Here is a 23,757-nt window from a genome sequence, read left to right as displayed (position 1 = left end):
AAATTTTTTGAACTGTGATGAAAAACCTTTGTTCCCCTGTCAGGGATAACTGGGCTCAGGTTGTTCTTTAAGTAGCAGGTCAGATTTATTGTGCTTCCAGGTACAAATGTCACCTCTGAGACTTAGTTATTATGGTTCCTAGGGTGGGAGGCAGAGAAGGCAATGGCAAGCCACTCCAGTACTCTTGCCTAGAAAATCCCATGGACGGAGGAGCCTGGTAGGCTGCAGTCCGTGGGGTTGCTAAGGGTCAGACACGACTGAGTGACTTCACTTTCACTTTTCACTTTCACACATTGAAGAAGGAAATGACAACCCACTCCAGTGTTCTTGCCTGGAGAATCCCAGGGACGGGGGAGCCTGGTGGGCTTCCGTCTATGGGGTCACACAGAGTTGGACACAAAAGCATCACTACGAACAAAGCTAGTGGAGGTGATGGAATTCCAGTTGAGCTATTTCAAGTCTTGAAAGATGATGCTGTGAAAGTGCTGCACTCAATATGCCAGCAGATTTGGAAAACTCAGCAATGGCCACAGGACTGGAAAAGGTCAGTCTTCATTCCAATCCCAAAGAAAGGCAATGCCAAAGAATGCTCAAACTACCGCACAATTGCACTCATCTCACACGCTAGTAAAGTCATGCTCAAAATTCTCCAAGCCAGGCTTCAGCAGTATGTAAACCGTGAACTCCCAGATGTTCAAGCAGGTTTTAGAAAAGGCAGAGGCACCAGAGATCAAATTGCCAACATCCGCTGGATCATGGAGAAAGCAAGAGAGTTTCAGAAAAACATCTATTTCTGCTTCATTGACTATGCCAAAGCCTTTGACTGTGTGGATCACAATAAACTGTGGAACATTCTGAAAGAGATGGGAATCCCAGACCACCTGACCTGCCTCTTGAGAAACCTGTATGCAGGTCAGGAAGCAACAGTTAGAACCGGTCATGGAACAACAGACTGGTTCCAAATAGGAAAAGGTGTACGTCAAGGTTGTATATTGTCACCTTGCTTATTTAACTTATATGCAGAGTACATCATGAGGAACGCTGGGCTGGAAGAAGCACAAGCTGGAATCAAGATTGCTGGGAGAAATATCAATAACCTCAGATATGCAGATGACACTACCCTTATGGCAGAAAGTGAAGAGGAACTCAAAAGCCTCTTGATGAAAGTGAAAGAGGAGAGTGAAAAGGTTGGCTTGAAGCTCAACATTCAGAAAACAAAGATCATGGCATCTGGTCCCATCACTTCATGGGAAATAGATGGAAAAACAGTGGAAACAGTGTCAGACTTTGTTTTTTTGGGCTCCAAAATCACTGCAGATGCTGATTGCAGCCATGAAATTAAAAGACGCTTGCTCCTTGGAAGGAAAGTTATGACCAACCTTGATAGTATATTAAAAAGCAGAGACATTACTTTGCCGACCAAGGTCCGTCTAGTCAAGGCAATGGTTTTTCCCGTGGTCGTGTATGGATGTGAGAGTTGGACTGTGAAGAAAGCTGATCGCCGAAGAATCGATGCTTTTGAACTGTGGTGTTGGAGAAGACTCTTGAGAGTCCCTTATACTGCAAGGAGATCCAACCAGTCCATTCTAGAGGAGATCAATCCTGGATGTTCATTGGAGGGACTGATGCTAAAGCTGAAACTCCAATACTTTGGCCACCTCATGAGACGAGCTGACTCACTGGAAAAGACTCTGATGCTGGGAAAGGTTGGGGGCGGGAGGAGAAGGGGACAACGGAGAATGAGATGGCTGGATGGCATCACCGACTCTGTGGACATGAGTTTGAGTGTACTCCGGGAGTTGGTGATGGACAGGGAGGCCTGGCGTGCTGTGATTCATGGGGTCGCGGAGAGTCGGACACGACTGAGCGACTGAACTGAACTGAACTGAACTGAAAGTGACTTAGGAGCAGCAGGGTGGGAGGAGACGGGGATGACAGAGAATGAGATGGCTGGATGGCATCACTGACTCGATGGACATGAGTTTGAGTGAACTCCGGGAGTTGGTGATGGGCAGGGAGGCCTGGAGTGCTGTGATTCATGGGGTCACAAAGAGTCGGACATGACTGAGCGACTGAACTGAACTGAACTGAACAGCTTTGCCTCTGCATTTCAGAGAGGCTGACAGATGGGAAGGTGAAGGCAGATTGAGGGTGACCACTGTCATCCCTACCCCCCACCTTGATGCCATCTAGTCCTGAGAGGTTGAACTCTCCACAGAGAAAACAGATTCTATAAGTAGGGCCGTAAGTGGAGAGGCATTCAGAACAATTACCATTGTTTTCTTGTGAGGACAGTGGTAATTACTTATAAATACATCTTCTACCTGATCCAGGAGACCCAGTGGGAGTCTGGGTCCACTTTTCTGAACTACTTAACTGTAACCAGAGAAGGAGATTGAGCCACCCTTTGTCACTTGGGCCCCAGCTTTCGAAATCTCTCCCATGGTGATTGCATGTTTACCTATGACTCTAAAGAAAACAAGAGGAAAGATTACAAGAAAGGAAATGCATCCACATTTGCTTTGCCTCTTATCTGAAGGAGGGAGGCAGGGCACCGGACCCTCTTTCTTTAGGGGCCCCTGGTAGCTGCCAGGGGCAGCTAGTGTGAACTAGTGTCAAAGGCAGTAGTCTCAGGAATCTTGAATGTCTCCAGTGAGTTCCTTTTAGAAAGAAGGCAGAGGCTGATGCAACAGAAATCTTCAGTGTCAGCTGGCACCTTGCTTCTGAGAGGCGAATGGGGCTGATGGATCTCAGGTCTCTGTCCTGATTCCCAGAGGTCGGTTGGGGCTAGTTCAGCTCTAAGGGGAAGGCTCCTATCTGCCGCAATTTTAGCTGGGGGTTCTCTAGAGCTGCACTATCCAACATGGTAGCCACCGGTCACATGTAGCTATTAAAATTAATTAAATTAAATGAAAAATTCAGCTCCTCAGTTTCACCAGCCATATTTCAATAGCTCAACAGCCATATGGTAGCAAGTGGCTACCATACTGAGAGTGCAGATATAGAACATTTTCAGAACATTGCATAAAGTTCTGTTGATAATATAAAGTTCTAGAGAGGAGTTTGGCAGTTCTGGTGTCATCTCTATTTTAGACCCAAACTTGGAAGTTCTTTCCTGGTTCAAAGCTGAAATCTGTAAAAGCCTTGTTCAGTCCTTTGGAACTGAGAATCACCCCAGTGGACTTATGTCTTTCTCTAGATGAACCTACCACATTTCAAGGCTGTTGGGATGAAGCACAAGCTGGAATCAAGATTGCTGGGAGAAATATCAATAACCTCAGATATACAGATGACACCACCCTTATGGCAGAAAGTGAAGAAGAACTAAAGAGCCTCTTGATGAAAGTGAAAGAAGAGAGTGAAAAAGTTGGCTTAAAGCTCAATATTCAGAAAACTAAGATCATAGCATCCGGTCCCATCACTTCATGGCAAATAGATGGGGTCACAGTGGCTGACTTTATTTTTCTGGGCTCCAAAATCACTGCAGATGGTGATTGCAGCCATGAAATTAAAAGATGCTTACTCCTTGGAAAGTTATGACCAACTTAGACAGCATATTAAAAAGCAGAGATATTACTTTGTCAACAAAGGTCCATCTAGTCAAGGCTGTGGTTTTTTTCAGTGGTCATGTATGGATGTGAGAGTTGGACTATAAAGAGGCTGAGTGCAGAAAAATTGGTGCTTTTGAACTGTGGTGTTGAAGACTCTTGAGAGTCCCTTGGACTGCAAGGAAATCCAACCAGTCCATCCTAAGGGAAATCGGTCCTGGGTATTCATTGGAAGGACTGATATTAAAGCTGAAACTCCAGTATTTTGGCCACCTGATGCAAAGAGCTGACTAATTTGAAAAGACCCTGATGTTGGGAAAGATTGAGGGCGGGAGGAGAAGGGGACAACAGAAGATGAGATGGTTGGATGGCATTGCTGACTCAATGGACATGAGTTTGGGTAAACTCTGGGAACTGGTGATGGACATGGGGGCCTGGTGTGCTGCGGTTCATGGGGTTGCAATGAGTTAGACATGACTGAGTGACTGAACTGAACTGAACTGAGACTCACAGAATCTGAAAACAGGAGAGATGTTAGGATTTGTACCTGATCTTTCACTGCTGTGAGAATTCTCATAGGATTCCTGGTGGACAAGCAGCCTCTTTACACATTGGTGGGACATTGTCTCAGGAGACAGTGCATTTTGTTGTTGGTCCCTCAGGTTACAGGAGAGTTCTCAGGCTAAAATTTGCTCCCTGGTCATTTCAATCCATCCATTTTTATTCTGTTCTCCAGAGCAATATGAATACACCTGCTCCTTGTTCTATCTGATGTCTCCCAATCATTTGAAACCCATTAGCCTCCTCTTCTTTGTTCTATATCAATGGCTCTGAAACATTAGTGGTTGTTAGACCCACTTGGGAATAGAATTTTAAAAAAGACACAAAAGATTGAGTCCCAAACCCCAGAGGTTCTGATTCGTTAGATCCTGGCTTTAGAAAGTTTCCCAGATGATTCTGAAGACTGGATAGATTTTCAGAAGCACTAGGCCTCCATGCTTCTCAGACTTTAGTGTTTTTTAAAAATTATGGTAAAATAGTGAATTATTATTTTAACCATTTTAAAGTATACAGTTCAGTGACATTTACAATGTTGTGCAATTCTTACCAGTATCTAGTTCTAGAAAATATTCATCACCTCAAACCACTTGATTGTTTTTAAGAATCACTGGAGGCCTTGTTAAAACACAGCTTCCTGGGGCCCTAGCCCAGAGATTCTGATTCAGTAGGTCTGGGGTGGGCATTTTTGATATGAGAAATAGCACATTTTTAACAAGCTTCTAGGCAATGATATTGTTGCTGGTCCAGGGACCCCACTGTCAGCCAAAAAAAAAAAAAAAAAAGCACAATGTAAGTGGTTGTTTAGTTGCTCAGTCATGTCTGACTCTTGAAACCCCATGGACTGTAGCCTTCCAGGCTCCTCTGTCCATGGAATTCTTCAAGCAAGAATACTGGAGTGGGTTGCCATTTCCTTCTCCAAGAACTGAACCCAGGGATTGAACCCAGATCTCCTGCATTGCAGGCGGATTAGTTGTGAGTTAAGTTTTATTTGAGGGCAAAATGAGGACTATAGCCTGGAAGATAGCATTTCAGATGGCTCTGAGAAAATGCTCCAAAGAGGTAGCAGGGAAGATCAGAATATACAAGATTTTAGTGAATGGGGAGTACATGCAATCAAGCAGGTTTTTTTTTTTTTTTTTGCAGGTTACTGCTAGTCATGAGGAGCAGATATCACCATGAAGAATTTTAGTGCTTTTCTACAAATAGATAAAGGAGATACAAGAATTAGGTTCATAAAATCTTCTGAAAATATCTATCTGAAGACCTGCTCTACCAGCTTTTCCCAAGCACAGATTGCCTAATTCCTGATCTCTTCCCTGAACTCCAGCTGTAGAAGCTCATAATTTGATCCTTGTAGAGGCAGATGGCAAGTGCCAAAGGCAAGTGCCAATTTATAGGTGACACCACTTTGAAGAACATGGATTAGGCCTTTCATTCCATTTCCTATATTCTCTTACCTTGTCATACTCATTCTTTTGTATTGTTACTTAAAAAAAAAATCCAGCATTTAGAAGTGCATGCAACATTTTGGGTGGGGTCTGTGAGAACACGGTGCGATGGCTGACAACAAGGATATGGGCCCTTGTGTTAATTCAGCCTGAAGTCCAACATGAGAAGTTGGATTTGGGTCAGACTCTGACCCAAGATGTGGCTACACTTCCTATCATATCACTGTCACAGAGTTGGAGGGGAACAGGCAAGAGAAAACCTCAAATAGTCTTTAATAAACAAAAGGACAGCACGATGTCATGTGAAACCATCATAACTCAAGAAAAAGGGACTTTGAATATACATGAGAATCCCAAGTACTGAGTTCTAGGAAACACCATTACCCCAGTACCTTATATTTGGATAGTGATTTGGAGGTTTTAATTCTCTTGACATCTATAATTATAATTTCATGACAACCCTCATGTACATATCTGATAAACATATATTTAGTATTTATGTAATTAAAATGAATTAGTTCTCTTGGCAATCTTAACTGCAGGGTTGGTATTATCCCTAATTTAGTGGCTTGCCTGAAGTCAAACAGCCAGCAGGTGTTGGAGTCAGGACCCCAAATCAGACCCCACATTCCCCTCTCTCTTAGCAGAGGCTGATCAGCAGACAGAAGCTTGGTGACAGCACTTTGTGTGAAGCTTCTCAAACTCAGTGGGGCAAGCGGGGATCAGGAACTTGCTCTAAGAGTCTGGAAAAACTCAGCCCCTTCTTGGCTTTTTTCCTGTAGCAACTGCACTAGACTATTATTTGCGCCTTCCAGTTCAGAGGCCAAGATACCATTTCTAAGCTCTCAAGTGTGACACATCTTTTCTTGAGGCATGCCAAACGCTGCATGGACCCTGCATCTCTGGGAGATTTGTCTTGCTGGAGAGCCTCAAAACAGCTGGGGAGCTGAACCACAGAGGAAGGCCAGGTTCAGAGGGACTCACATGGCTGGTTTAGAATGCACATAAACCAGATATGAGCCCCTTTCTCCCAGGAGCTGGGAAAGAGTTGTTTGCTTTTCCAGGTGGCAGGAAAAAATGATGACAAACTTTGCCCTGGGGTTAAAATTATGTTCAGCTAGTGTAGGAGTTTTGGCTTTGATTTATAATATATTGTGCATACCTGGCACAGGCACACCATAAACATTCACTTCTTCGACAAAATCAACCAGTCCTACTGTGTCAGCGACTTCAGTGGTGGCCACATTTTCCCCTTTCCACCTGGAAGAAAAGGCAAGGTTAGCAGAGGTCACTGGTGGTCTGTGGTTCAGGTGGTCTGTGGCAGGTGTTTTCTACAGGCCTCTGTGGGGTGGCTGCATTTGTCTTCCTCACCTTGGTCCTCAAAATCTTCAACTTAACTCATGGGAGAGGCGTCCTGCTTGAGGCATGAAAGACAAATAATAAAATGTGGAATTTTAACCTCCCGACATGAAATGTGGTATACACAGAATGATGTTCTAATGTTAAAATACAGGTTTGGCCTAAGAAAGGCACTAGGAATAAAAAATAAATCTCTGACTCTTTGCTGTGTTTAGGTCTCTCCCTTTCCTCATTCACTAACTTGGCTACTTAATTCAGTCAGCAAATTTCTATTAAACAGAATTTCATATTTGTATTTCAGGGTCTTATGTCTGTGAAAATGCTCTTAGTAAGAAAGAAAATATACTTTATTTATAGGGAGAATAAAATGTTGAATTTTAGTTAAATTTTGACTTACATTTAAAATTCTTTAGATATCCCCAAAGTATCTTTTTAGTAACACGAAGGCGGCATAAACTAATGATTTAGATCCAGAGTCATGGGGTGTTAGAGATGGAAGGAACCCTAAGGATCACTGGGACCTGATTCATTTCATGGGTGAAGGAACCGAGGTGGAGAAAGGTTACCTGCCTTGATAATACATCTGCTCACGGGTAAAGGAAGCCTGGGAGCTGAGTTCTCATTCATATCCATGCTCTTTCTACTAGACAACTCCCATCTCTTCCTTATCCATTCACGCAAAAAGTAATCACTGTGCTAAGTGCTGGGGTTGGGGGTGAACAAGCAGACACAGAGTCTGGCCTCAGGGAGTTTATACGATAAGGAAGCTGGGTTAAACAAAGTGTCATGAGGCTGGAGACAATGCTGTTGCCGAGAATTAATTTCATGGTCTATTACAATGACTTTCAATGTCCATTGTGCTGACTTGGGGGTTCTGTGGGAAACCATTTGGTTGGGGATGGAAAGTGGGAGGGAGAGGCCCAGGTGGGGCTCAGAACCCTTGCCTCCTCTTCAACTACATCATCTTCACATTAATTTGCATTTGATTTTATCTGAAGAAAAGCCTTATGATAGAAAACAGTGTGAACATCCCTGGCTGACCTGAGTGACTGGTAATAACTGATGATAAATGAGAGGAATTGAACAGACTACATTATTGAGGTGCCCCAAATCAGGCACAGGTTTTCTCTCCTAGTCTCATCTGGTTGCTCAACCAAGTTCACTGTGCACTGCAGAGTGACACCCTGTGTATTTTGTTCCATGTTTTCTGGGAATGCGTGTGTGTGCTAAGTTGCTTCAGTTGCGTCTGACTGTTTGAGACCCTATGGACTACAGTCCACCAGGTTCCTCTATCCATGAGATTCTCCAGCCAAGAATACTGGAGTGGGTTGCCATGCTCTCCTCCAGGGGATCTTCCCCACCCAGTGATCGAACCTGTGTCTCCTGCATTGCAGGTGGATTCTTTACCGCTGAGCCATCAGAGAAGACCTTTCTGGGAATACAGGAGGTTGAACTGACATAACAAAGAGATAGAAGGAAATGGAACACCACAACCAAAATGGAACATGACTCTAACTTAGGAGTAAGCCAAATTGTGCATGTGTTTGTTTTTGGTTCAATAATTCAGAGAAACCAACCGGAATGTGTCTCCAACTCTGTCATGGAAGTAGATAAAATTTTCGTGGTCAATCATTAAGAGATCTCCACTGTTGAAATAGACGTCTCCTTTCTTAAAGACATCTCTCAGTTTTTTCTTCTCCGTCTGACTGTTTCCTCCGGCATAGCCATTAAATGGTGTTAATCGTGTGATTTTGCAAACCAGGAGTCCAGGTTCACCTAAGACAGAAGGAAGTATATAGATATTTTATGTGCGAGCAGTCAGTTCAGTTCAGTTCAGTCGCTCAGTCGTGTCCGACTCTCCGCGACCCCATGAATCACAGCACGCCAGGCCTCCCTGTCCATCACCAACTCCCGGAGTACACTCAAACTCATGTCCACAGAATCGGTGATGCCATCCAGCCATCTCATTCTCCGTCGTCCCCTTCTCCTCCCGCCCCCAACCTTTCCCAACATCAGAGTCTTTTCCAGTGAGTCAACTCGTCGCATGAGTTGGCCAAAGTATTGCAGTTTCAGCTTTAGCATCAGTCCCTCCAATGAACATCCAGGATTGATCTCCTTTAGAATGGACTGGTTGGATCTCCTTGCAGTATAAGGGACTCTCAAGAGTCTTCTCCAACACCACAGTTCAAAAGCATCGATTCTTCGGCGATCAGCCTTCTTCACAGTCCAACTCTCACATCCATACATGACAACAGGAAAAACCATTGCCTTGACTAGACGGACCTTGGTTGGCAAAGTAATGTCTCTGCTTTTTAATATACTATCAAGGTTGGTCATAACTTTCCTTCCAAGGAGCAAGCGTCTTTTAATTTCATGGCTGCAATCAGCATCTGCAGTGATTTTGGAGCCCAAAAAAACAAAGTCTGACACTGTTTCCACTGTTTTTCCATCTATTTCCCATGAAGTGATGGGACCAGATGCCATGATCTTTGTTTTCTGAATGTTGAGCTTCAAGCCAACCTTTTCACTCTCCTCTTTCACTTTCATCAAGAGGCTTTTGAGTTCCTCTTCACTTTCTGCCATAAGGGTAGTGTCATCTGCATATCTGAGGTTATTGATATTTCTCCCAGCAATCTTGATTCCAGCTTGTGCTTCTTCCAGCCCAGCGTTCCTCATGATGTACTCTGCGTATAAGTTAAATAAGCAAGGTGACAATATACAACCTTGACGTACACCTTTTCCTATTTGGAACCAGTCTGTTGTTCCATGTCCAGTTCTAACAGTTGCTTCCTGACCTGCATACAGGTTTCTCAAGAGGCAGGTCAGGTGGTCTGGGATTCCCATCTCTTTCAGAATGTTCCACAGTTTATTGTGATCCACACAGTCAAAGGCTTTGGCATAGTCAATGAAGCAGAAATAGATGTTTTTCTGAAACTCTCTTGCTTTCTCCATGATCCAGCGGATGTTGGCAATTTGATCTCTGGTGCCTCTGCCTTTTCTAAAACCTGCTTGAACATCTGGGAGTTCACGGTTTACATACTGCTGAAGCCTGGCTTGGAGAATTTTGAGCATGACTTTACTAGCGTGTGAGATGAGTGCAATTGTCCGGTAGTTTGAGCATTCTTTGGCATTGCCTTTCTTTGGGATTGGAATGAAGACTGACCTCTTCCAGTCCTGTGGCCACTGCTGAGTTTTCCAAATCTGCTGGCATATTGAGTGCAACACTTTCACAGCATCATCTTTCAAGACTTGAAATAGCTCAACTGGAATTCCATCACCTCCACTAGCTTTGTTAGTAGTGATGCTTTCTAAGGCCCACTTGACTTCACATTCCAAGATGTCTGGCTCTAGGTCAGTGATCACATTATCGTGACTATCTTGGTCATGAAGATCTTTTTTGTACAGTTCTTCTGTGTATTCCTGCCACCTCTTCTTAATATCTTCTGCTTCTGTTAGGTCCATACCATTTCTGTCCTTTATCGAGCCCATCTTTGCATGAAATGTTCCCTTGGAATCTCTAATTTTCTTGAAGAGGTCTCTTGTTTTTCCTATTCTGTTGTTTTCCTCTATTTCTTTGCATTGATCACTGAGGAAGTCTTTCTTATCTCTCCTTGCTATTCTTTGGAACTCTGCATTCAGATGCTTATATCTTTCCTTTTCTCCTTTGCTTTTCACCTCTCTTCTTTTCACATCTATTTGTAAGGCCTCCTCAGACAGCCATTTCGCTCTTTTGCATTTCTTTTCCATGGGGATGGTCTTGGTCCCTGTCTCCTGTACAATGTCACGAACCTCCGTCCAGAGTTCATCAGGCACTCTATCAATCAGATCTAGTCCCTTAAATCTATTTCTCACTTCCACTGTATAATCATAAGGGATTTGATTGGAAAACTTAATTATTAACCTGCCTTTCAAACAGATGGCATACAACCCACTGGTAACAAGTTGGCTGCAGAAAGTATTGTTTTACATGCACGTGTACATGTATTTCCATGTACATCATATACAGACATATATACACAATGTACACACACACAGAGTACATATTCTCTATGGTTACACATTTGTAATCCTTTTAATACTAACATTTTACTGAATAATGATTTATATACATAATTTGACAAATACATGGTAGTTTAAGCTTAAAAGCCCCCTAAAACTAGCTATAGTTTTGTAACCATAATTACATATCCCCTTCATAATTAAGAAGTTACTAAGCAAGGTTTCAAATTATAGTTACATTACATGTAGTAGTAAATTATTACCTTTTGGAATTTCTCTATTTCCAGGGACACAAAGTAAACCTCTTCCCCCACCCACTCTGAAAAATTTTATGTTTAGCAGTGATATGTTAGTTCTTAAGGTTCATTTGGTTAAGATAAGACATGACAGGTTAATATAACAAAATTTTACTGTACCTTTGGGAACCTTGATGCAGTATCCATTTCCATCTCGAATGGGTTCATCTTTCTCTATGTCATATTTAATCAGCTCATAATTTATGATTTTCTAGTAAAATTAAAATGGATCATTTTGAGCACATATTCTTTCACCAATTTTCATTGTTTACTGTTTTATAGCATACAGAAAGTATATAAAGTACAGATACTTTAAGTGTACAGTTTGATGAATTTTTACATATGCATACACGTATGTAACTACTGCCCAGATCAAGATACTAAACATTTCCATTACCTTAAGAAGTTTCCTCCTGCCCCTCTCTCTCAAGTCCCTATTCTGATTTTTATTACCATCAAGTAGTCTTAAGCATCAAATACATGAAATAAATATATGCCTTCGTATCTGCTGCTTTCACTCAACATGTCTGTGATATTCCTCCCTCCCTGCTGGTGTTTGTGTCAGTGGCATACTTTTTATTGCCATGCAACTTTCCTTGTATGAATATACCATACTTTATTTATCTCTTTTCCTGTTAATGGACATTTGGTTGTTTCTAGTTTCAGTTCAGTTCAGTCGCTCAGTCGTGTCCGACTCTCCGCGACCCCATGAATCACAGCACGCCAGCCCTCCCTATCCATCACCAACTCCCGGAGTTCACTCAAACTCATGTCCACAGAGTTGGTGATGCCATCCAGCCATCTCATTCTCGGTCGTCCCCTTCTCCTCCCGCCCTCAACCTTTCCCAGCATCAGAGTCTTTTCCAGTGAGTCAACTCGTCGCATGAGGTGGACTATTAAATATAAAGCTGTTATGAACATTCTCATACATGTTCTTTGATGGATATGTCACTAATGGGCTTTTAAAGTCTTATTTAACACCCACCCCCTTCAAAAAAGAAATCTTGTTTAACCTTAATACAGCACTGTTAAATGTTTTGTGTTCCAGGGATATGTCCTCAAATACATTTAAGATTCAGTGGTACAATGGTATAATTTGTTTCATGCCACGGCTATAAAATTATTAAAATTCTACTGTGTTTCTTGTTACTATAATCCAAGGGCATAAGAATTTAAATTTATATAACTCAGAGCAATAAGTATATTATTTTCTATACTTTCAGCAAAACACATAGTATTTAGACTTAATTATTAACTATGATTACTATGTCCATTTCAAATTTATATTCAAATCTATACATAAATTAACCAATCATATGCTTTTGTAGTAGCAGATAACCATTAAAAACCAAATAGCATACATAGTCAACAAATGTAGATCTTGTTTATTTGCAAGAATCTAAAAAAATTAGGGGTGGTAATTATTGCTTCTTTCCCTATCAAATGTATGGTAATCTTTTTTTTTTTACTTAAAAAATATGGTTTTGTTTAAAGTAGAAAAAAACAAAACATGGCAATCAGTGGATGAGAAGGAAAGAACTAGTAATACACAACACCAACTTCTCAAGTGCTCAGGTTTGGTTCGAATGTTTCCCTGCAACTCACTTTTTAAAGATATCTTTTTTTGATGTGGACTATTTTAAAAGCCTTTATTGAATTTGTTATAATATTGCTTCTGCTTTTTGTTTTGGTTTTTTGGCTGCGAGGCATGTGGGATCTTAGTTCCTCAACCAGGAGTTGAGCCTGTACCCCTTGCATTGGAAAGTGAAATCTTAACCTCTGGACCAGTAGAGAAGTCCTTGCAACTCACGTTTTTGAGTGTCAGTAGTGCCCTGGTGGCTCAGATGGTAATGAATCTGCCTGCAATGCAGGAGACTCAGGTTCAATTCCTGGGTTGTGAATGGGAATGGTAACCGTCTCCTGTATTCTTGCCTGGAGAATCCCAAGGACAGAGGAGCCTGGAGGGCTATGGTCCATGGGGTCGCAAAGAGTCAGACACGACTGAATGACTAACACTTAAGTGACAACATAGATATCTTGCACCAGGCCTCAGCTCATCTTTCTGCCCTCTCTTGTTTTTGAACCGCATTTATCCTGGGTCTCCCAGGTTTGGCCTCATCCAGGTTGGCCTGACCCTGACTAGAGAAGATTGACCCTCTCAACTGTGATTCTCAAGCCTGTAGATTCTCAAGAGCTGCCCAGTAGAATCTTCTATGCTGATGGAAATATTCTATAACTGTACTGCTCAACGTGGCAGTCACTAAACACATGTGGCTACTAAGCATTTGAAATGTGGCTAGGTCAAATGAAGAACTGGTTAAAAATTGACATAATTTAAATAGCCATGTGTAGCTAGTGGCTACTGTACTGGGTGACACAGGTGTAGAGGCCAGTGGAGGGACATGTGTAGTGTAGGCTTGGCTGTTATTGTTAGAGAGGTGGACATCCCAGGAGATCAGGCCAGGATACAAAGAATGGAACGATAATAATCTTTACAGCTATTCAAGGCTATTATATGGCAGGCATTGGGCTATATTCTATCTAATGAAATTCTTTCAACAACTCTTTCCCCTTATTACATAAGTTTGGGCCAGGCACTAGGCTCCATATTTTCCCTTTTTGTGTTATTTCTGAAGTTGAGGCATGACCATGGGAAAGGGCATGACCTTGGGCTATTCTGGGAAGGTAGTGGAATTTGGTCTCTTGGGCTAGCTCTCATGCATGAGGACTATTGTCCTCTGTACTTGGCTGGTCAGCCCCTGGGGGCATCGGTTGCCTGGGAACTCTGGTGTGGCTGTTTCATGCCCAGGCAGGATGAGGCGCTCCAGGCATAACAACAGTAATGCCTGCTCAAGCCAGTGAAGAGTCAGCATTTGCTGAATGTTTCTGGAATTTTGCAGAATAGGTGGTCATCTGGAAGACTGACTGCTCAGACACAATAAAAGGTAAAGAGATTGTCTGGAGATGAGGCAATAAAATGACTGAGAGGGAAAAGAAAATACTGCATGAGCTGGCTTACACAAAATAAATATCTTTCTGGTATAGTTGCTGTGGCGTGGTGCTAAGTCACTTCAGTCGTGTCCAACTCTGTGTGACACTATGGACTGTAGCCTGCCAGGCTCCTCTGTCCATGGGATTCTCTAGGCAAGAATACTGGAGTGGGCTGCTATGCCCTCCTCCAGGGGATCTTCCCAACCTAGGGATGGAACCTGCGTCTCTTAGTCTCCTGCATTGGCAGGCAGGTTCTTTACCATTAGCACCACCTGGGAGGCCCAGTGTGGTTACCAGGTGAACACAATTATTTACAAGATCCTAGAACTCGGATGCATCCTGGTTCTCTCAAAGGAGCAGTTCTTAATCTTGGCTGAATAGTTTTTAAAAATACAGCCTAGAAGGGTGGGATATGAGGTGGGTGGGAGGGAGGTTCAAGACCGAAGATACACACATACACACACACACACACACTCTCAAAGCTGATCCATGTTGCTGGATGGCAGAAACCAGCACAACATTATAAAGCCATTATCCTCCAATTAAAAACTTTATTTCTCAAAATGCTAAAAATAATACTGATGTCTGGGTCCACCCTCCTTTGAACAAAGGTGAACACAAGGTGTCCCTCCTTCCAAAGCTCTGGGGACAGGGCCCTGCACCTATATGTATAAAAAGACCCCCCCCACCAGCCTCTTGATGGTAACACATGTCACAGTGAAAGAGAAATACCACATTTCACAGTGTGTAGTTAACATACAGAACTGGTAACCTTCAAATGTTTTTAACATATACAAGTATAAATGGCATTAGAAAACTTCACACAAGTTACAGATGGAAAATCATAATGGATTGTCATTAATAGAAATCAACATGTTAAAATTAAAGGACCCTGTTATTTTTAGGTCATTGTCATAGAGAATGAGAAAAACCTCTCTTGGTGATATGGATGGGTCATGGAATTCTAATAAGAGCATCATCATGATACAGCTTTCAAGAAATCTCCATGTACTGAAAGCTGGCTACAGATGCCCTCATTTTCCAGAATACTTACTCTCTGTAGGTAGTTTACTCTTCCAACAGCACCAATTTTTCTCGTGTAATTAATAAATCCGATATTGCCTTCAGTGGAAGCATAGAACTCATTAATGTGAATATCTCCAAATCTCCTGATGAATTCTCTCCACACATCTGCTCGTAAGCCATTTCCCACTGCAATTCTGACTTTGTGGTCACGATCGTTTGGTTTCTGTAGCAGGAGAAAGAGGAGACCAAGCTGAAACATCTTGGGAGGCTGTACTTGCATATTAATAATGGCCTTTGTGTTTCTACATATTTATGTTGGTTATGAATTGACCTTAGTGCACACATTTATTGTCCCCCAGACATATTATACCCACCCCACCCCCATTCCCAAACACAGTATGGGCCGACACTGGGAACTTAATAGCTGAAAGACTTGTATTTTCCCATTTTGAGTTTTAAGAGGTGATATGAGACAACTGGACGGAAAACTAAGTGATGCCAGTATTTAATCCCCATCCAATCTGAAGCTTGAGTCACATGTTGTTTTCTTTTTAAGTTTTATATTGGAGTATAATTATTTTACAATATTATGTTAGTTTCTGCTGTACAATGATGTGAATCAGCTATATGTATACATATATCCCCTCCCTCTTGGACAGCCATCCCCCCTCTAGGTCATCACAGAGCACCAAGCTGAGCTCCCTGTGCATGTTGATTGTTCTCTTGATGAGGCTGGTGAATCTCAGTGAATTGTAGATGCCGTGGGAAGAGGTCTGTCAGAGAGTGATAAAATCTGAAGCTATAGTCTTCACTTGACGATGAAGAAGAAAATGGGAACACAGTCCAGGGAGAGAGAGAGAATTATTTTCTATAGTGTCATCCAAGAACACTCATGTGAGGGCCTGGTGGGACTGGAGTGAAGCCTCTTGTTCACGCATTCATTGTCTAGAGAGACCAGGTGATCACAAGAGCAGGTGGAGCTGAACCAAGGGAAGAGGAAAAGGGGGAGCGAACTGGCTTCCAGCTGCCTCAGGTGGCTGGAGGAATATGCTTTGCTATAAATAGAAATCACAATGGAAAAGCTGTTTTGAGTATAAGAACTGAAAGCTGAGCTTGTATCAATCAGCGAGAGAGGTGGATAAGAACTGGGCTGTTTTCCATTCAATCATATTTATGAGGCCCTACAAATATGCCCAAACCTTAGGTAACTTTAATGATATTTTATATTAATGAGGCAATTGATTGAGGTCAGGAGATCACAGCTTGGAGGGAGGGGAAGGTTAATAGGTATAATTTTAACTTGCAAAATGTGTAGCTCGATGACCTTTACTCTAAGAGAAAACAGGACAGAGAGAGGTGAAAGTGCTAGGTGACTATGGTTCTCCTCTCCTGTCAAATACGAATCTCTTTAACTGAACAGAGATTTGCTTAAAAGAGCAAACATTCTGAAGAGCATTTCTACATTATTTCTTACTCTGAAATCACTGTGAAATGATTTTGGAATAAGAGACCCTTTTTGGAAAAAGAAAACAAAACTGTTTGCAGTGAGAGGCTGGCAGTTCTCTGACAAGGGGAGAACCTTTGATCCGGTGGTTAAAAACCAAACCAAAAAAACTTGAATGGTTTCCATGAGAGAGGTGTCAAGGAGCCAGTGGAGCAGCGTGTGAGCATTTAATTTTTAAGTAGCTCCTTGGTCAAAATTCAAGTGATAAAGTTCTTTCAGGAGACCTAACCAGAGAGGCTGTATATTGTCACCTTCCTTATTTAACTCATAAGCAGAGTACATCATGAGGAACGCTGGGCTGGAAGAAGCACAAGCTGGAATCAAGATTGCTGGGTGAAATATCAATAATCTCAGATATGCTGATGACACTACCCTTATGGCAGAAAGTGAAGAGGAACTCAAAAGCCTCTTGATGAAAGTGAAAGAGGAGAGTGAAAAGGTTGGCTTGAAGCTCAACATTCAGAAAACAAAGATCATGGCATCTGGTCCCATCACTTCATGGGAAATAGATGGAAAAACAGTGGAAACAGTGTCAGACTTTATTTTTTTGGGCTCCAAAATCACTGCAGATGCTGATTGCAGCCATGAAATTAAAAGACGCTTACTCCTTGGAAGGAAAGTTATGACCAACCTTGATAATATATTAAAAAGCAGAGACATTACTTTGCCAACAAAGGTCTGTCTAGTCAAGGCTATGGTTTTTCCCGTGGTCATGTATGGATGTGAGAGTTGGACTGTGAAGAAAGCTGATCGCCGAAGAATTGATGCTTTTGAACTGTGGTGTTGGAGAAGAATCTTGAGAGTCCCTTGGACTGCAAGGAGATCCAACCAGTCCATTCTAGAGGAGATCGATCCTGGGTGTTCATTGGAAGGACTGATGCTAAAGCTGAAACTCCAATACTTTGGCCACCTTGTGCGATGAGTTGCCTCACTGGAAAAGACTCTGATGCTAGGAAAGGTTGGGGGCGGGAGGAGAAGGGGACGACCGAGAATGAGATGGCTGGATGGCATCACCGACTCTGTGGACATGAGTTTGAGTGAACTCCAGGAGTTGGTGATGGACAGGGAGGCCTGGCGTGCTGTGATTCATGGAGTCGCGGAGAGTCGGACACGACTGAGCGATTGAACTGAACTGAACTGAACCAGAGAGGTGGACCATACCTGTCCCTAGTTAAAAGCGGGCCCCTTGTGCAGTCTTATGAGGAGGAAATGTGTAGGCAGAGAGACAGACTAGGGGCTTCATGCCAGCAGCTCTTTTTTTTGGCCCTGCCACATGGCTTGCAGGATACTAGTTCCCTATTAGGGATCGAACCTGCACCCTCTGCAGTGGAGTTGCAGATTCTTAACCCCTGGACCACCAGGGAAATCTGAGTCAGTGGTTCTTAACCAGTGTGTTGAGGAGTCTTAACTGAGAAGCCTTCTGAACTTGCACGAATCTACTTGTTCTGCGTGGGAACCTATTCTCTTCATCAACTCTCTTGGTCCCTAGGTTACTTGGATCCCTTTTATAATTATCAAGTACCAATAAGTCAGAATGGACTTTGCAGATGGCTCAGTGGTAAAGAATCCTTCTGCCAATGCAGGAGACACAAGTTTCATCCCTGGGTGGGGAAGATTCCCTGGAGAAGGAAATGGCAACTCACTCCAGTATTCTTGCCTGGGGAATCCCATGGACAGAGGAGCCTGGTGGGCTATAGTCTACAGGGTCACAAAAGAGTTGGACATGACTTGGTGAATAAAACAACAACAGCAGTCAGGACACCATACATCTGGTTTGCCAGGGCTGGTCCTGGTTTACACCTGTTGTTCTGATGTGCTTCTTAGCGACACACCTTCTGCTCTCAAATGGCCCTGTTTGGATAGTGATTTATAGATAGGGTCACCTTGTCTATAGGGCACTATTCCTCAGCAAGGACTGTCAGCTTTCCAGAGACTATCCTTGCCCCCACACTAGTGTGCCTCACTGCCACTCTGAGAATAAAATATCAAAAATATTTGCTTAAAAATAACCACCTGACTTGGGGCTGACTTGGTCCCCAGGCCTGCGTGAGAAGTTCAAGAATAGCAAATCAGTGTATAAACCCAAGACCTTACTTCTTCTACATGCAGTCCACCACTGCCCTCTTAGTTCATTTCTTTGTCTAATTAGACTGTAAGTGCCTTTGAGGCCAAATCTCTATATCCTCCATAGTGCCTGGCCCTGTGCTTTGCATAGAGTGCAATTCCTGTAGTAAAAGAAGACATAACCTTCGCCATGAAAACACCAGCCATCCTGTTCAACAGTTCACAGCTGGGACATCACACAGGGAGGGCTTAGGATGCAGGAGGCTGCAGCGCTCTGAAATGTGGGAAGTGGGTGGGCCTCACAGGTGCATCTGTCACCTGCAGGTGCCAGGTAGCTGGGCTCACAGTCACAATACCACCAGCTTAGTGTTCATCATAAACTGAGAGATCCAATTACACCAGCAAAAGAGATTAAGGCTGTAGGCTGGAAATATTTGAGAGATCCTGGAGCCTTCGGAGATGTCTGGTTCTCACCTAAGCTTTTGATCACCAGGGCCTGAGAGTAGCAGTATTTCTCTTTTTGGAATTTCCTCATCACCAGAGCCACTCCCCAAAGGAACTGTATTTTAGGTCAAGGGTCACCTGTTCTTTATTTTTTTTAAACAAAGATCAAACATTCTATTCCACGATACAGGTGAGGTGCAACATGCAAACACACCTGGGGCATTTTAATCCACTGTGGATTGAATGACTGATGAAGGGTTAGAGATCAGGGTGTTCAGAGAGGGTGCAGGGTGCCAGGTAATCAGAGGAAACAGAAGACTTCTATTGAGGGTTTTGCTATGTAACAGGCAATTGCCCTGTATTATCTTAAGGTCTGAAAGTGCCCTACTGAAATGTGAGAGATAATCAAGTATTTGCCTCAGATTACAGTTGAGGAAACAGAACTTTGAAAAGTTTAAAGTAATTAGAAACACAGTTGCCCCAAAATTTAAATCCAAATCTATATGACTTCAGCGAGCATGCTTTTCCTTAGTTAAAAAAAGCAACACACACACAGAGTTTAAGAACCCAACAGTACTGAAAGGCTTTTACATGAAGAAATGTTATTCCATTTATCTGTCTTCATCCTTTGCCTCCAGCCTACTACCCAGAGGCAGATGCTTTTAATGCTTGTTGCTGCTGCTTCTCACCTCCGTGTTTCTAAATTAAAAGATCTGCGATCTTTTCAGTAAACACTTTAGACATTATTTACTGATTTCTCATTGTGCTGGATGGGGATTAAACTCTCTCTCAATTTTCCAATACCACAATTTTTGGTTAAATCAATATTCAATGTTCACATTATTCTGCCCCTAACTCACCACTGATGAACTCAGTAACATACTATGAACAAATTCTTGAACAAATGTTTGTTTTTTCTAGGAATAATTTCTTCCCTGCCCATTTGCTTGATTTCTGAGTTTTTATCTGTAGTTCTTTCCTTATTCTCCAAAAGCATCTAAATACAATGATCCTCCTTCTACCAGATGAATAATTTCCTTTTTTCCATTTTTCTTTCTTTTATCCTTTTTTTCCAATCTGGACTAGTTCTCCAGATCTAGGAATACCCTTTGCCTCTTTTCCCTGGAGCCTGGGTCTTCCTTTTTCTTTTTTTACTCTCCTGTTTGGATGGAATACTTTCTCTAGGAACTTCCTAAAGGAGGGTATACAGGAGGTAAGGTTTTTTTTTTGAGCCTTTGAATGTCTGAAAATCTTATTTTACACTTGATTAATAATTTGGTTGGATATACAATTCTAGATAGTTAATAACGTTTACTTAGAATTTTGAAGGCACAGCTTCCTGTGTCTTCCAGCTTGAGTGTTGCTGTTGGCAAGTCAAATGTTATTTATATAGAATTTTCTCTCTCTTTTGATAGTCTTAACATCATAGTGTAGTTTAAGCATTAAAAAAAAAAAATTCCACTCATTTTCTTAGGTACTCAATTAGCTCTTTCACTGCATCCTTCAGTTTTGGGAAGTTTTCTTGTGTTATTTCTTAATAATTTCCTCCTCTCCATTTTTGCTATCCTTTTCCTAAGGTCCTGTTAATCAGATACTTAATCTTTTGGATCCTCTAATTTTCTTGTCTCCACTCATGTCTATCACTTTATCTTTCCTCCAATTTTTCTGTAAGATTACTCAACTTTATCTGCCAACTTTTCTATGGATTAAGTAATTTTTAAATCATATTTTTATTTTTCAGGAGGCATTATTCTGGCTTTTTTAGTAGCATACTATTTTTGGTTTATGGATATAATATCGTCTCTAACATTTCTGAGAATATTAATTATTGATTTCTGGAAGTCTTCTTCTACTGTCTGAATTAATGCTCTTTCTTTTTCTTCTTTTTTAAAAATGATCTTTCCTGTTAGAGGTTTTCCTTTGGAAACTGTTTATATTTAGGAGTAAGACTATCCAGGTGGCACTAAGTGGTAAAGAACCCGCCTGCCAATATAGGAGACATAAAAGATGCAGGTTCGATCCCTGGGTTGGGAAGATCCCCTGGAGGAGGGCAGGGCAACCCACTGCAGTATTCTTGCCTGGAGAATCCCATGGACAGAGGAGCCTGATGGGTTATAGCCCATGGGGTCACAAAGAGTTGGACACCAATGAAGCAACTGAGCACACACAAGGCAACAACAAGATGCTTGAGCTGCTCTGTCTAGTGAAGTGGCAGTGAGCCAACATCCAGTTTCTTTTCTGGGAAAGTTTAGTTCTCCCTAAGAATAACTCCCTAAGATGGCTGGATGGCATCACCAATGCAATGGACATGAACTTGGGCAAACTCCAGGAGATGGTGAGGGTCAGGGAAGCCTGGCATGCTGCAGTTCATGGAGTCGTGAAGAGTCAGACACAACTAGGGGACTGAACAACACCAACAAAGTCTAACTCTCCTCCGACATCCTGCCTGCAAGCATCACTTACCACTTGAGTCCTGAAAGCTGTGCAGGGGAAGGGAGTGCTCTCAGTGCTTCAACCCCTGCCCTCCTCTGCTCCTAGGGCCCTTGAGAAGCTCACAGCTTCTCGAGGTCGTCCCCAGACAATAAGTCTCCTGTCTCTGATAAAAGATTGAGAGAAGTTGACCATGCTGCGCAAATAGTCAGAGTTCAGACCTGCTGCCTCCAGAGTCCTTGCTCTTAAGCACTACATTAAGTCTGTTGAGCCAAAACTGAACTCCTGCCCTAAGGTGGTGGGTACATTTCTCCCTAGTCCTCTGCTTTACTGAGGGAGCTACTGAACGTGACTCAGGAGAGGGAGGAGAAGCGTCTTCTCAACACTGCCCCAGGTTCTCCTGACAAACCAGGTCATTCTGTGGATGGGTGTCATTTGGTTCACATGCTTAGCTAGGGTTGGAGCTGCCTCCCTGATATCCAGTGCCTGGGGGCTGACGGTAGAGTGAGCTGCCCCAGGATCAGCCTATTCGAGAAGTTCGAAGGCCGAGGGCATTTCTGATGACATTGATGCAGAGCCTTCCACCATAGTTCTAGTTTATATCCACTTTTGTTGTTATTGTTGCAAATGGCAATATTTCATTCTTTTTTATAGCTGAGCAGTATATTATTATACATATATATCATCTCTTTTTTAACTTTTATTTTTTAGTGGCGTATAGTTGATTAACAATGCTGTGAAAGTTTCAGATGTATAGCAAAATGATTCAGTTATACATATACATGTTTCTAATCTTTTAAAAATTCTTTTCCTATTTAGGTTGTTACATAATCTTGAGCAGAGTTCCCTGTGATATAGAGTGGGTCCTTGCTGGTTATCCATTTTAAATACAGCAGTGTGTACATGTCGATGCCAAACTCCCTAGTTATCCCTTCCCCCGCTGGCAACCATAAATTTGTTCTTTAAGTCTGTGAGTCTATTTCTGATTCGTAAATGAGTTCATTTATATATTTCTTTTACGATTCCATATTTAAGTGATAACATAGGATATTTCTCTTTCATGTCTGACTTACTTCACTCAGTATGACACCCTCTAGGTCCATCCATCTTGCTGCAAATGGCATTATATCATTCTTTTTAATGGCGGAGTAATATTCTATTGTATACATGTGCCACATCTTTATCCATTCCTCTGTTGATGGACATTTAGGTTGCTTTCATGCCTTGGCTATTTTAAACTGCTGCAGTCAACACTAGGGTGCATGTATCCTTTTGGACCATGTTTTTCTCTGGATATAAGCCCAGGAGTGGGATTGCTGGATCAAATGGTAGCTCTATTTTTAGTTTCTTAAGGAATCTCCATACTGTTCCCCATAGTGGCTGTACCAATTTACATTCCCACCAACACTATAGGAGGGTTCCCTTTTCTTCACACCCTCTCCAGCATTTCTTGTTTGTAAATTTTTTTGATGACGGCCATTCTGACCACTATGCTACCTCATTGTATTTTTGATTTGCATTTTCTATACAAAAGATCATAACATTTAACAAATCTTTAACTGAAGGGTTTTTGAGATGACTTTGAGCATTTCTTACTAATAAGTATTTTCCAGACAAACCAGTCCAGAACTCAGGGGTGGGGTAAATCAAGGGCAAACAGAAACTCCAAATCTCTTTCTAGATTAGAGGTTGTCCATGTACTACTATTATACACCAAATCATAATATATTTTGATGATGTAAAACCCCAATTAAACTGAATATTTTCCAGCATCTGAGACAATATTAATAAAAAGGAAATGTAGAAGTGTGTGTATGTGTATGACCCTGAAAAAGTGCCATCGGACATGTTTATTTTCCTCAACTCCAAAGGTGGCTCCCCTTAGAACTAACAGAAAAAAAACCTAACATGCCCCCTCCCCCAGGAGACTTCTAACTGACAAAGAGGTGTTTTTAAGGCAGAGAAGAAAAGTCAAATAGCAGGGCCCTATATGGATTTCTGGGGTTTGATCGAGAGGCATGCAATCTTCCAGACCAGGTGGAATATTAATGTGAAAAACACTCAATAATGACATCAACAGAAATTGC

At 42.1% G+C, this 23,757-nt stretch overlaps 1 protein-coding gene across 1 annotated transcript in view; it reads right to left on the bottom strand.

The window, feature by feature from the left end:
- Positions 1–23,757, bottom strand: part of SLC27A2 (solute carrier family 27 member 2) — a 54,951-nt gene that overhangs the window by 3,353 nt on the left and 27,841 nt on the right. Inside the window, exons 5-8 of the mRNA XM_055436079.2 lie at positions 15,257–15,451; positions 11,332–11,422; positions 8,494–8,692; positions 6,720–6,817 (exon numbers count right to left, since the gene is read on the bottom strand). Of these exons, the coding sequence (XP_055292054.2) occupies positions 6,720–6,817; positions 8,494–8,692; positions 11,332–11,422; positions 15,257–15,451 (583 nt within the window). The remainder of the gene's footprint in view (positions 1–6,719; positions 6,818–8,493; positions 8,693–11,331; positions 11,423–15,256; positions 15,452–23,757) is intronic.

The sequence above is a fragment of the Moschus berezovskii genome, chromosome 9 (assembly GCF_049115385.1).
Source record: "Moschus berezovskii isolate FMDL1 chromosome 9, NW_MosBer_1.0, whole genome shotgun sequence".
Classification (NCBI taxonomy): domain Eukaryota; kingdom Metazoa; phylum Chordata; class Mammalia; order Artiodactyla; family Moschidae; genus Moschus; species Moschus berezovskii.
This window is presented reverse-complemented; position numbering and strand designations above follow the sequence as displayed.